Source organism: Salvia hispanica, chromosome 1, assembly GCF_029641045.1.
Source record: "Salvia hispanica isolate PSC_SH4W2 chromosome 1, Shi_PSC_v1, whole genome shotgun sequence".
NCBI lineage: Eukaryota > Viridiplantae > Streptophyta > Magnoliopsida > Lamiales > Lamiaceae > Salvia > Salvia hispanica.
The window spans coordinates 14,884,102-14,896,587 of NC_142692.1; the positions used below are offsets into that span (position 1 = coordinate 14,884,102).

General features: G+C 35.9%; 1 protein-coding gene across 1 annotated transcript; it reads right to left on the bottom strand.

Moving 5' to 3' along the window:
* Positions 1-858: 858 nt before the first annotated feature.
* On the bottom strand, positions 859-4,649 carry LOC125218120 (jasmonate-induced oxygenase 2-like). The gene is made up of 3 exons (XM_048119721.2): positions 4,035-4,649; positions 3,417-3,747; positions 859-1,288 (listed from the first exon to the last, which is right to left on the bottom strand). The coding sequence occupies exons 1-3, from the start codon at positions 4,508-4,510 to the stop codon at positions 1,052-1,054; spliced, it is 1,044 nt and encodes a 347-aa protein (XP_047975678.1). The 5' UTR covers positions 4,511-4,649; the 3' UTR covers positions 859-1,051.
* Positions 4,650-12,486: the final 7,837 nt, after the last annotated feature.

The window sequence follows — 12,486 nt, forward strand, 5'->3', positions numbered from 1 at the left end:
TAAATTTATCTGGAAAAAGAAAATATCAAGTAGCATATCGATATTGTCCCCATAGAAAAAAACAAAAAGGAGGAAAGATTTGGTGAATGATCTATGGGCCATCTGCCCATCATGACTAACGTTTCCTGCGGTCCCCTGAGAGGTTAAATAAATAATGTTGTTTTTTATGTAATGCATATTAAATATATTTTAATCAAAATTATTGACATTTTCCCATGAATTTTTTGAGCTACAATAATCCAGTTACTATCACATAGAAAGTTAAGGTTCATTTTAGCAAAAGAAATTTCAAGTGAACAATATCGATTTGGTTTCAAGATGTCAGCTCAATTTGACGCCCAAATTAGAGCCTTCAATTCTAAATTCAATATTTGTGTTTGATATTCCATATTGAACGTAGCAGAATTCTAAATATTTATTAAATTACACACACTGACACACATTTTTACGCACATTCACACACACTCTTACACACATTTACACACACTGCACACTGCATACACTAACACATTCACACACTGCACACATTCTTACACACAATGTGTTTCTAGTGCGTGTGTGTATATTTAATGATTGTGCAACGTGTGTAGTGTGTGCGCGCAATTTCTTAAATTCAATTCCAAACAAAGGGTTTTATTTTTCCAAACAAAGAATTTTGAATTGAATTTAAATTCAATCCAATTCCAATTTCAATTCGAATTCAATTCTTTTCAATTCAATTTCAATTCCAATTCTAATTCTGTGTACCAAACGGACCCTTATTGACGTTCAATCCAAATTATGAACAAGAAATACGTTAGTGTTAACACCAACTGAGTCAGAAATCAACATGCAGGTGCAAATGAATGAGTACAAATGTACAATAATATTGTAATTCTATATGATGTATTCACTTTTGTGTCATAATATCATTACAATATACAATAAAATTTGATAAAACTCGATACCAAATATATTGATTATATCCAAATTAATCTAAAGTAAATGACTAATTAAGACACAGCTAAAGCAAAAGAGTGAGGCATAAGTCTATCAATTCTTTATGTTGATTTTAAGATTCTCCTAATTGAGATTTTCCCCTAGGGCCCTTGGTCCTAATGAAGAGCCTATATTCATCGAAGGTCATGGCTGGGTACAGTGCGGGTCTGTCCGGTGCCAACAATTCCTTTGCCGGTTGTATGAGTAAGTCGCTTTTTGGATTATAGAAATAGGCCAGTGAAATGCGCTCTTGCGCTGAATTCACAATTACTCTGTGCTCAACGCTATTGTAAATAGCATTGCTCAACACCTATTATATTTTCAACAAAATAATACTTCATTAATATAAAAATGATAATTAATTATAAGAATAACAGAACTTAAAAAATAAAGTTAATTCAATTTCTTTTATGAGTATTTTCGAGTTACACAGTTTGAGCTTATAGTGCATAAAAAGAGAGAAATTATAATTTTGTTTGATGTTTTTTATCTTGCGATTTCTTAGAACTATAGAGAAATATGTTATATTCATATAACATAATTTTGGTTACGTACTTGAATTTTAAAAGTTAAACGTAGTAGCATCCCTTCGAGTTATCATTATCAACATTTATTTTATTTCTTCTTTCAATTATATTTTTCAAATATACTATATTAAGTACTATAGTACTTATGCAATAGCTCTATCTCATGTCCCTTCCAAGGACAAAAGTAAGAGTAGTAATCACATAAATAAAAAATTAGATAACTTTGATTTGAAAGATGACTTTCCAACCAACTTTATATTTTAAGTACCGTATAAGGATACCCTATTACAAAATTAAAATTATATCCAAATTTATCATATTATAGTTCATATATATTTTGGGCGAACATGTACTTATCTCCTCTTATAAATTTAAGATTACAATATAACTATTGCAAAACACAATTCCTAATTACTTAATCTTTAATTAAAAGTTGATTAAAATTCAATAGCTAAAATAAGAATACATAAATATGGATGGGTGCGACCGAATGCATCCAAAACAGCAACTTATGAGAAAAACACACATGTGAACTACTTGATCATTGTTAGACAAAATTGTAGTATATCACATTCACCACTATTAATATTTTGGGACACCAAAAGAAAAACACTATTTTATGGCCAAACATTACTGGACCCACTACTTTTTCTTCGAATTTCTCTCCAACTTGGAGTTGATTTATTTTCGTTTGAAAACGATGGTAGGAATCGAACAAATAGTCAAATAAAGACAATTAGAATACAATATTTGCACGTTTAATTAAATGTTGTTTTATATTCATATTTTAATGTGGAGAAATCCGATAATGCCAAACTCCATTATACTGACATTTCATAAACAAAATTTTAACCACCTGTCGTTAAAATTCTAGTAATAAACAATTTTTACTTATAACCACACTGACCCAATTAATTAAGAAAATTGCCTAGTATTTCCATGTGCTCTGCCCATATGAAGTTTTCTTAGATTCTTTGGATTTACAAAAATAGTTGATTCACTATAAATCATGTAACATATGCTCATGAAGAAAATATTATGTTCAGGTATACATAATTACTTGATCATTTCATACTTGAAAAACTTAAAATTTAGAGACTATAATGTAAATCACAAATAGAAATAGAAATGCATATAAAGGCATAAAGCTATTCATTCTACACTTCATTAAGAATGAGCTCTCCTATGTAACATAATTATATCTATTGTAATTCTATATTATATTTTGGTTGGTGGTTATGTATACTCCCTCCGTCCTACAAAGATAGTCTCATTTTGACCCGGCACGAATTTTAAGAAATGTAATGAAAAGTGAGTTGAAAAAGTTGGTGGAATGTGAGTCCTACTTTTAAAGTATTAGTTTTATAATAAAATGTGAATATGAATGAGTTAGTGGAATATGAGGTCCACTATCAAAAATGGTAAAAGTGAAATGAGACAAATGTGGAATGAACGGAAATGGAAAAATGGGATAATATTTGTGGGACGGAGGGAGTAATAACATACGCTATTCCTAATCAGAAACCAAATATCACTAGTTATTTTATTATTGATCATCATTACCTATAAAGTAACTCAGATTCCTTCTACTTCATCCATATCTCTAATTCTCAGAACTATACAGTATAATCTTTATCAAGGAATACTCTACTTTGGATAAATTGTGCATGTACTCAATAGCTAGTCCACATGACTATTTATATGCATGCATTTCTTAAAATTCTCTTGTATATAATCATAATATTATTTTTAACGTATTTAACATAGATTTGAAAATAATATATAATCATTATTATGTTAGAGCTCTATTTAAGAACAAGAATAATTATTTGTAGTCCTAGTAAGTAGAGAGATTTTACTACACACATAAAAAAAAAAATTTAGGAAGTAGAGAGATTTATTGTGGCTAACCTGAATTTGATCACCGATGTTAACAATGAAGGCGTGTGGGGCGGGTTTGACCGTGATCCAACGGTCGCCCCTTCGAACTTGGAGCCCAGGAACATTCTGATCCGGCAGCAGAAACGTCATCCCACCCGGATCCGAATGCGAGGATAAGCCTAGGGTCAGATCCGGCTGCGGGCATTTCGGGTAGTAATTGACCCTCAAACAAGCCCCAACATCTTCTCCTCCAAACGAATTTTGTAGGAAATCATGATTTAATCCGAGGCTTATCGACAGCATCTTTAGCAAAACCCCACCTAGCCTCACAATCTCCCTTGAGTACTCATCCATCACCTCCCTATACACATTCAATTTCCCATTAGTCAATTGCACTTAGCTTTCACTATTCCAATTCCAAACATGCTACCACTTTGCTTCAATATGCTCATCCCACTCACCACTAGAATATAGTATAGAAAGGGAATTTATGAAAAAAAAGTTTATGTGAATCATACTAACATACACACAAGTTGAATTAAGTAACAAATTTAACCCCTTATATTAAAACAAGGGTTTATATAGTAGTAGCAATAAGGTAGGTATTCATTATTATTGAGATAAAAATTTTTTTTTAAAAAAAGAAACCTTAGAGAAATGGGGAGGGAAGGCCACTTGTTAACATCCCTCAAGTTGCAAGGGAGGTAGTGAAGGAAGTAGTAATCGCTCCAGTCAAGAATGGCGCCCTTTTCGATGCCAAGCCGGCTTCCGTAGCCCTCATAGGTGGTGGGGGAGTTGGCGTAGGCTTGCTTGACCTCCATGGGCTGATGGAAGAACTGGCGCCACACCTCCTGAGCCGCGTCCATGAGCTCCGGCCTCACCCCGTGGTTCACCACCTGCAAGAAACCCCACTCCCGGCAAGCCTCCGCCACACGGCCCCCAATCTCCCCCTCCTCCCCAAGGTCAATCACCGGAATGTTGGCTTCTTCACCTTCTTCGCTCAACCAAGGCCTCGACTCCACGGGCTTCACGTATCGCTCGGGAATCCGGCCTTTGCCTCCGCACTTCTCGGATAGGGATTGGACTCGGACTATTGGCTCCGGCCAATCGCTTGGGCAAGCCATTTAAAATACTAGGATAGTATTTCTTTGGTTTATTAATATTTATTTGGTTTATTAATATTTATTTGGTATTGATGAATTGTAGTGGAAGGGAAGAAATTGTGATGTATATATAGAGTACAGTATAGAGAGGGGGTGGTGAAGTTGACATGAGGAGGAGGAAAAAAATAGAACGTGAAATTAGTGTATGATAATTGGTGTGTGGCGGACAAGAGATTATTTAGTGTGTGTCAATTTTATTTTAGTGCTATATTTCTTGCCATGTGCTTCTGATGTTACTATTCGAGAATGAAATTTAAATATCTTCCTATTTCATCATATATAATGTCACAGCAAATCTACTCTATTATATGTTGTAGATTAGAGAATTCAATTAAGATGTAGTCGGTGGACGTGGACGAAGAAATAAATTTTGACAGCGGTTTCACTAAAAATTCATACTCTAATATATAAAAAAACGCACTAATGTGAAACTTTTAGAATGTAATTTTATTTTTACTAAATTATTAAAAACATACAAGAGAAATTTTCTACAGTTTAATAAATACAAAATACTACTTCCTCCGTCCTCTAAAATTATTTTTTTATTATTTTGTTCCATCCCCTAAAATATAAACTTTCTATTTTAGGAAATTTCTTTATCTGCAATAAGGTGGGACCCAATTTTTTCACTAAAACGCTTTTCTTTCTATCTCAATTATTTAATCAATTTGCATTACAGCCCGTGTTGATTCATAAAAGTTTCCATTTTTGAAGGACGAAAGAGTATATAAATTAAAATTATAAACCTAATACACTGTGATTGTGTGAATGATAAGACTCGTTTCATGTATGATTTTGATGGTGGTTTAATGTGCCATTTGGGGAGATAATGCGGAAAATTTGAGTTTTAGTGCACAGGTTATCGCTTGATCAAGTAATTAGTCCAAACTGATCAAGTGGATGCAAATGGAGCAAAAATGCCAAAAGTCGTGCAAACTGATCAAGTGGACGCAGATGGAACAACCAAAACTCGTGCTGATCAAGTGGATTTACCAAAGGAAGTGGCGCGGCAAAGAGTGGGGCAGAGGAGAGAGAATCTACAAGTGTTTTTTTTTTTGCTGCAAGGGTATTAATGCCAAATCATAAAATCTCTAACCCTAGGGATTCGAGCTAGCAGCCACCCTATAAAAGGGGGAGAAAATCTGAAGAAGAGAAATAGAAATACACACCAAAAGAAGAAAGACAAGTTTCCCAAGGAAGAATGCTCTCTTCCTCCTAGCTTGGAGGGAGAGAACCACAGTTTTAGCTAGACTCCACCGTTTATTTGTCGTTCCACAGCTCTAAGGAGCAAATACAATCGTTCTTTTGTCATTTTCAGTTTATATTAGTTAAAGTTTTAAAGTGTTTCGTCATTTCTAAGTTTTCTTAGCTTAAACTTTGTCGCAAGTTGTTTCTTAGCTGAATCTTGCTATTTCGAGTTTGAATATTGTAATCTAGATATGGGGTTTTTGAGAAGTCGTTGTTGCTATGAAGTATATTGTTGGGTTTTCTGTTAGATCTTGTGATGGCGAGCTTGATTATGCTTGGTTTGTTGGATTTTACACTTGATTGCCAATAGGTTTCTTAGATTTAGCTAGTTAGGGTTTTGTTTTCGTCGAATCTGAAGTTCTTGCTGAGGTTTGCATGATTATGGAAAGTTACTGTTTGATTCGCTGTTTACTTAGTCAGCTATCGTAGATCTCGTTGTTTCTTGTTTTCTCACTTTCGTTGCATTTGAATCTTGTTCTGTTTACATTGAGTTCGATTGTCCATTGAGGTTGCAAATTTAGTTCTCGGGTTTCGGGTATACCCGATCCCGACCCAATGCCTGGCAGATTTTTGGTACCTGAAACCTGAAATTATAGGTTCGGGTACGGGTTTGGGTAGTTAAAGTTAGGATTTTTCTGGTTTAGGTTACCCAAAACCCGTATTAGGGTACCCGACTAATACCCGATTAAACCTGATTAATTATGTATTTATGATAAAAAAAAATTTATTTAGTATAGGGCAACGGTCGGGTAAATATCATGTTGCATTATTTATGTTCTTACTCATTATATTTTCAATATATAGTTATGCTTTCTCCTTTATTTACATGTTATTTAAAATCTTAAGAAATTCATTTTAATCATTTATGAGTTTCAATTTATGCCAAATTTTCTTTATTTTAAAATGAAGTAGTGTCTATATGTTTAAACTTTTAATAATAGTCAATAAATAGTACTCACTCCGTCTCAGAGAAGATGTCACACTTGGGAAATGACACGGAATTTTAGGAGATGTTATTTTGTGTGTTAAGTGGTGAGAGAAAATATAATTTTATAATTGATGTGAGAAGGAACTTTTTCCAAAAAAATAAATGTGACATCTTTTGTGGGACAAACTAAAAAAGAAAAGTGTGACCTCTTTTGTGGGACGGAGAGAGTATTTATTAATTTCTATTCTCGTCAATATAAATTATATAAATATAATAAATTTGAAATATAATAACTTCAGGTTTATGGGTACCCGATTAGTTGGGTTCGGGTACCCGCATCGGGTATTAGGATACCCGAATTCACATACGGGTCGGGTATTGGGTATGATATGTTTGAGATTTCGGGTTCGAGTATCTGAATTTGCAGCTTATTTTTACCGTTTGTTCTCTTTTCAGTCTTGCTTGACCAGTTAGGAAAAGTTAATGAGTCAATCGTGTTTTCGCATAATTCAGTCCAGTTGATTAGTTAGGAATATTTTCCTTTTAAATCAGCTAAGTCAAGTAGGTAGAACTTAACCCACTCAGTTGTGTGGCAGCAACCATTCCAAAATGTCCGCAATACATGTGTTTAAACCTTTATCCTTGTGGGATTCGATCCTTACTTCCCTTTACTAGTTAATACTACTGTGGGTTAAGGTTTTGAAATCGGCTTCGGTTTGCGCGTCCGACGGCACGTGGATAGATTCTAGGGAGTCACCTTGACCGGTTAGATTTTTGTTGCTTGATCAATCTGTGATTTATTGCATGTCGGTTTGAAGTGTGTCTACTGGATCTGTTGGTTGATGTCTGCTTGATCAATCTGCGTTTATTCTCATTACAAGCGTGCATACCTGACTTAGCTTGAGTGTCAGTGAACTAAGACAAAAAAAGGAGTTAAAGCTGCAAAGAAGACATGTTGTGATTCTCATTTGCAATCGGTGGAAAACATATTCGAACTTTTTTTTTTTACGTTAAATGAATGAATATGAATGTGGAGTATCATTTTACAAAACAAACCCTTTTTCAGTTTTCAATAATACTTTTGAATAAAAAACGGTAGTGTCAATTTAGGACACAATTAAGTAGGTGCTAATAGATGATAACATTCAATGACACTTTTTAAACTCTTTTGTAAAACTAAGAGCATTAACAATAGGAAGCCTTCCCACTGCTGTGTGGGAGGTGGTCGCGAAGGCTCCTATTGGGCCGCCAAGCCGTGGGAGGGCTATCGCGGGCACTAAGAGGGCCGTGGGAGGGCTATCACTTGGAACTAATGTAGTTTCATGGAGCTCAAAGAAACAATAGTTAGTGGCATGATCATTTGCTGAAGCGAGTATATAGTTACTTCGTATGCACTTGTGAAGGAATTTCGTTGAGTAGGTTATTGGAAAACAAGTTCAGAAAGAAGCTACAACAATCTATTGTGACAATATGTCACCAATAGCGATAGCAAAGAATCATGTGTTCCATTCAAAATCAAAGCATATTGAGTTATGTTATCATTCCATCCAAGATATGGTAAATAAAACAAAAATCAGTTTAGAATTTAGTGGACAAAAGAGCAGCTTGCGGATTTCCTTACTAAAGCAGTTCCAGTGGAGAAATATGAGAGTCGTGTGCTCAAGATTGCAAATTAAGAGGGGATGTTGAAAAAGTAATCTCATAGTTAAGTTGGTCAATTCATGCATGTATCAATTCATGTATATAAATAAAGAGTCATATATCTCAATGAAGAGTCATGTACAATCTCTACCTTGAATGAGGCATAACAGCGGTCAGAAGTCTATCGCAAGCAAATTCACAGGCCTGCAACAATATTCAAACTTTTCTTTGCTCAATGGTTTGGTGAGCATATCTGCAGGGTTATGTGCGTTATCTATCTTCACCACCTTAACCCTATCACTCTCCACCTCGTCCATAATGAAGTGTAAACACACATCACTGTGCTTGCTCCTCTCATGAAACATTTGATTCCTAGCCAAGCACAATGCCCCATTTTTGCCACAGTAAACTGCTTTCTGATCAATCTTAAACTAAGATATCAATCCGAGCAACCATTAACTTTCCTTTACTATTCAAGTTAGCGCCATATACTCTGCTTCCTTAGTTGATAGGGCCACTATATTCTGCAAGCATGATTTCCAGCAAATAGCAGATCCAAAGCTTCATCTGTTGTATCAAGGTTAGCTGCATAGTCCGAATCACAAAAACCAACCAAAGGCTCCTCATCTACTCCACCTTCATCTGTAAAAAGAATAGCTAACTTTGCAGCTCCTTTCAGATATCTCAAAGTCCACTTCAAAGCACTCCAGTATTGTCTCCCAAAGCTAGCCATGTATCTACTTGTAGTGCTGATAGCATAGGCTATATCTGGTCTTGTGCATATCATCATGTACATCAGGCTACCAACAATATTAGGGTAGGGAATCAGCTCCATTTCTTTCATTTCCTCTATACTCTCAGCCTTCTGATTCTTTGTTAATTTGAAGTGTACTGCCAATGGAGTTGATGTGGATCTCATATTATCAGCTTTGAATTTTTTCAGAGTCTTCTCTATATAGTCAGTTTGAAATAACCACAGCCTCTTATTGCTCTTATGTCTGACTATATACATCTCAAGAAGTCTTTTAGCAATGCTCATTTCGAACTCTGACTTTAACTGAGCTTTCACCATTTTAATCTTATCAGCATCAGTTCCTGAAATCAACATATCAACTACATACAATAGCAGATATGTAGGTTTCTTATCCTTCTGCCTCTTCATAAATACACAGCTATCATATAGTGATTTGCTAAACCCCAGCTTTGTAAGACTTTCTCCAAATTTTAAGTACCATTGCCAGCTTCTTTGTTTGAGACTATATATGCTTTTCTTAAGGATGCATACTTTATGTTCGGACCCAGGAACCTCAAAAGGCCTCAGGCTATGCCATGTAAATGGAGTAGTTTCTTCTAGTTCACCATTTAGGAATGATGTTTTAACACCCAATTGCTCAAGCTCCCAATCTTTATTGGATGCTATTGTCAACAAAACTCGAATAGAATTATGCTTAACAACTGGAGAATAGACCTCATTAAAGTCTATCCCTTCTTCTTGATTGAATCCCTTTGCTACAAGCCGGGATTTGAACCTGACCTTCTGTGATTGTCTAGCCTCAAACTTCTTTTTGAACACCCATTTGCAACCAATGACCTGCCTAAACTCGGCCTTATCTACTAAGATCCAAGTCTTGTTGTTCAATAAAGATTCAATCTCTTCTTTCATAGCTAGAATCCACTGCCTTTTCTCTAGCCGATTCACAGCTTCTGTGTAAGAACTTGGCTCAGCAAGCTCTATCTACTCAGCAACATGAAGCGCATAGAACATCATTTCATAATCACTGAATCTTGAAGGTGGCTTCACATTTGCTCTTCTAGGTCTATCTCTGCCAATCTGATAATCTTGTGGTGGAGGCTATGTTGCTGACTTTCACCATGGTCTCTCAAACCAACATCTACACTCTCAGTCTGCTCTTGACTTTAACTGGGACATATGTCAGTCTCCACCTCAAACTGACCATCATTTGCATGAACTGTTGCAGCTTCTGGAGCATCATCCTTCTCTTCAGAATTTTTCAATAGAAAGGACATCTTGTCTTCAATGAAAACCACATCTCTGCTCACCAAGATCCTTTCTTTCCTAGGCTCAATGGATTATAGCCTATATCGCTTCACACCCTTCTGATAACCAAGCATAATACATTGAATAGCTCTAGCATTGAGCTTTCCTTGCTTCTGATGTGCAAAAACCTTACATCCAAAAGGCTTCAACCTTGAATAATCTGTCTCTGATCCATACCATTTTTCATCTGGTAAGCACCTTCAATTCCAAAAGATGGACACTTATTTATCAGATAGGTCGTTGTAGACACAGCTTCAGCCCAGAAACTCTTTCCACCTCCAGAAGAAGACAATAAACATCTAACTCTTTCTAGCAAAGTACTGCTCATTCTTTCTGCTACCCCATTTTGTTGAGGGTTAGCTGGCACGGTCTTGTGCCTTTTTATACCTCTATCTTGACAAAAAATATCAAACTCTTTAGACAAATAATCCAACCCGTTATCTAATCTATGAGTTTTTGGAGTCTTACCTTTCTCGGCCTCCATTTCCTTACACCATATCTTGAGGGTATTAAAAGCTTCTGAATCCTCTGTTTTCTTCTTGAACCTCTTCTTATCGAACTTCTTGATATTGTGAGAGTGGTTGTGGATCCGTGCGCCTCACAGATCCCTTTTGAAGCTCCTTTGCCCTGAGAACGGAATGAACTTCAACCAATGTAATAGGCTTATCACGGCCATAAAGAATTGAGTCCCTCATTTGATCATATGAGCTCGGCAAAGCATTTAGCACCAAGATTGCCTTATCTTCATCGCTGATCTTGACATCAACCGATTCAAGATCATCAATAGACTTGCTGAAATTCTCCAACTGCTCGACAATGGACTTATCTTCAGCGAAGCTATAGATTCATATAGAGACGATTAGCTAGAGATTTCACCATGTAAACCTCATCTAGCTTTTTCAAGATTGCAGCCGCCGTAATACCTTATCTCCATGGCACAGAATTACGGCGCTATGAGCCTTCAGCTGCATCTCATCGAGCTTCGCCTGAGCCTTCTCATCAAGCGCAGGCGCCTTTCCTTTCCCATCTGCTTCCGCTGTAGATAGAACCGATGCCTACACCAAAACTGCTCTCATTTTCACTTTCCATAAGCCATAATCGTTCTTCCCCGTAAACTATTTTGCTTCAAGTCGTGCTGCCATCGCCGCTATCGTTGATCGATTTCCAATTCCCACCGGACGGGCCCAATTGTTGAAGATTGAAGATGATCTCGATCAAGAACAATGCAAGAAGTTTAGGGTTTTGAGAGAGGATATGGACACACAAACTACTGAGAGTAAAAGAGTATTATTGTTCTTTGATGTGTGATTGTTACAAGAAGATTTTACTCAAGCAAAGCTACACATTTATACTCCTCTAAGCCGAGTGAATGATGGTTCACTCATTTAGTTACAATCGTAAAGAGAGCCGCCACAACGGCTAGTTCTTCCTAACAAACTCTCAAGCTCCATTTGATCGGCTGCATGCTCCCTCACTCTACGTTGAATGGACGTTCGCTACTATGCTCAGCCATATATCATAACATCTACCATTTCAATCATCTAATAAAAATCATATTTACTACCTAGTGAAATATATCCATATTATATTTCTCTTTAACTATCAAAGTCCCGCAACAGTCAACACCATTATCGATTCACATACTCAACATCTAGCTAATTTGGAAAGTTATCAAGAAAGAAAGATACTTTAAAATAGGTGTTGGAGTTCAAACTAACTCACATCATAGAATTAAAAAAATATACAAGTAATATAGAAGTGCAATATCTAGTCCAACATGAAATCTTTTATCAAATATTCCGAAAACTAAACCGCATAGACTTACCAAAACAAACAACATTATAATTTTGTGGAGTTTTGGTATTCATCGTCTAACCCACACAATAGGTATATATTCCGACTAGCTAGCGATAAAAGTTCCTTTCACCGACCATCACCGGTAATAGCATGAATCTTCTTGTGCAATATCCCCATTATCTTAGCAATAGATATATTTTTGGATAAGGATATTCATCTAATATTAATGGTGGAGCTGTCTCAATTTAATTGGATTAAGACTTG

Excerpts from the sequence above, each read along its gene's own strand:
- LOC125218120 (XM_048119721.2), bottom strand. The coding sequence starts at position 4,510 with ATGGCTTGCCCAAGCGATTGGCCGGAGCCAATAGTCCGAGTCCAATCC. Across the intron at positions 3,748-4,034 it reads TCCCTCCCCATTTCTCTAAG|GGAGGTGATGGATGAGTACT; the intron begins GTTTCTTTTTTT and ends GAATGTGTATAG. Across the intron at positions 1,289-3,416 it reads ACATCGGTGATCAAATTCAG|GTGTTGAGCAATGCTATTTA; the intron begins GTTAGCCACAAT and ends AAAATATAATAG.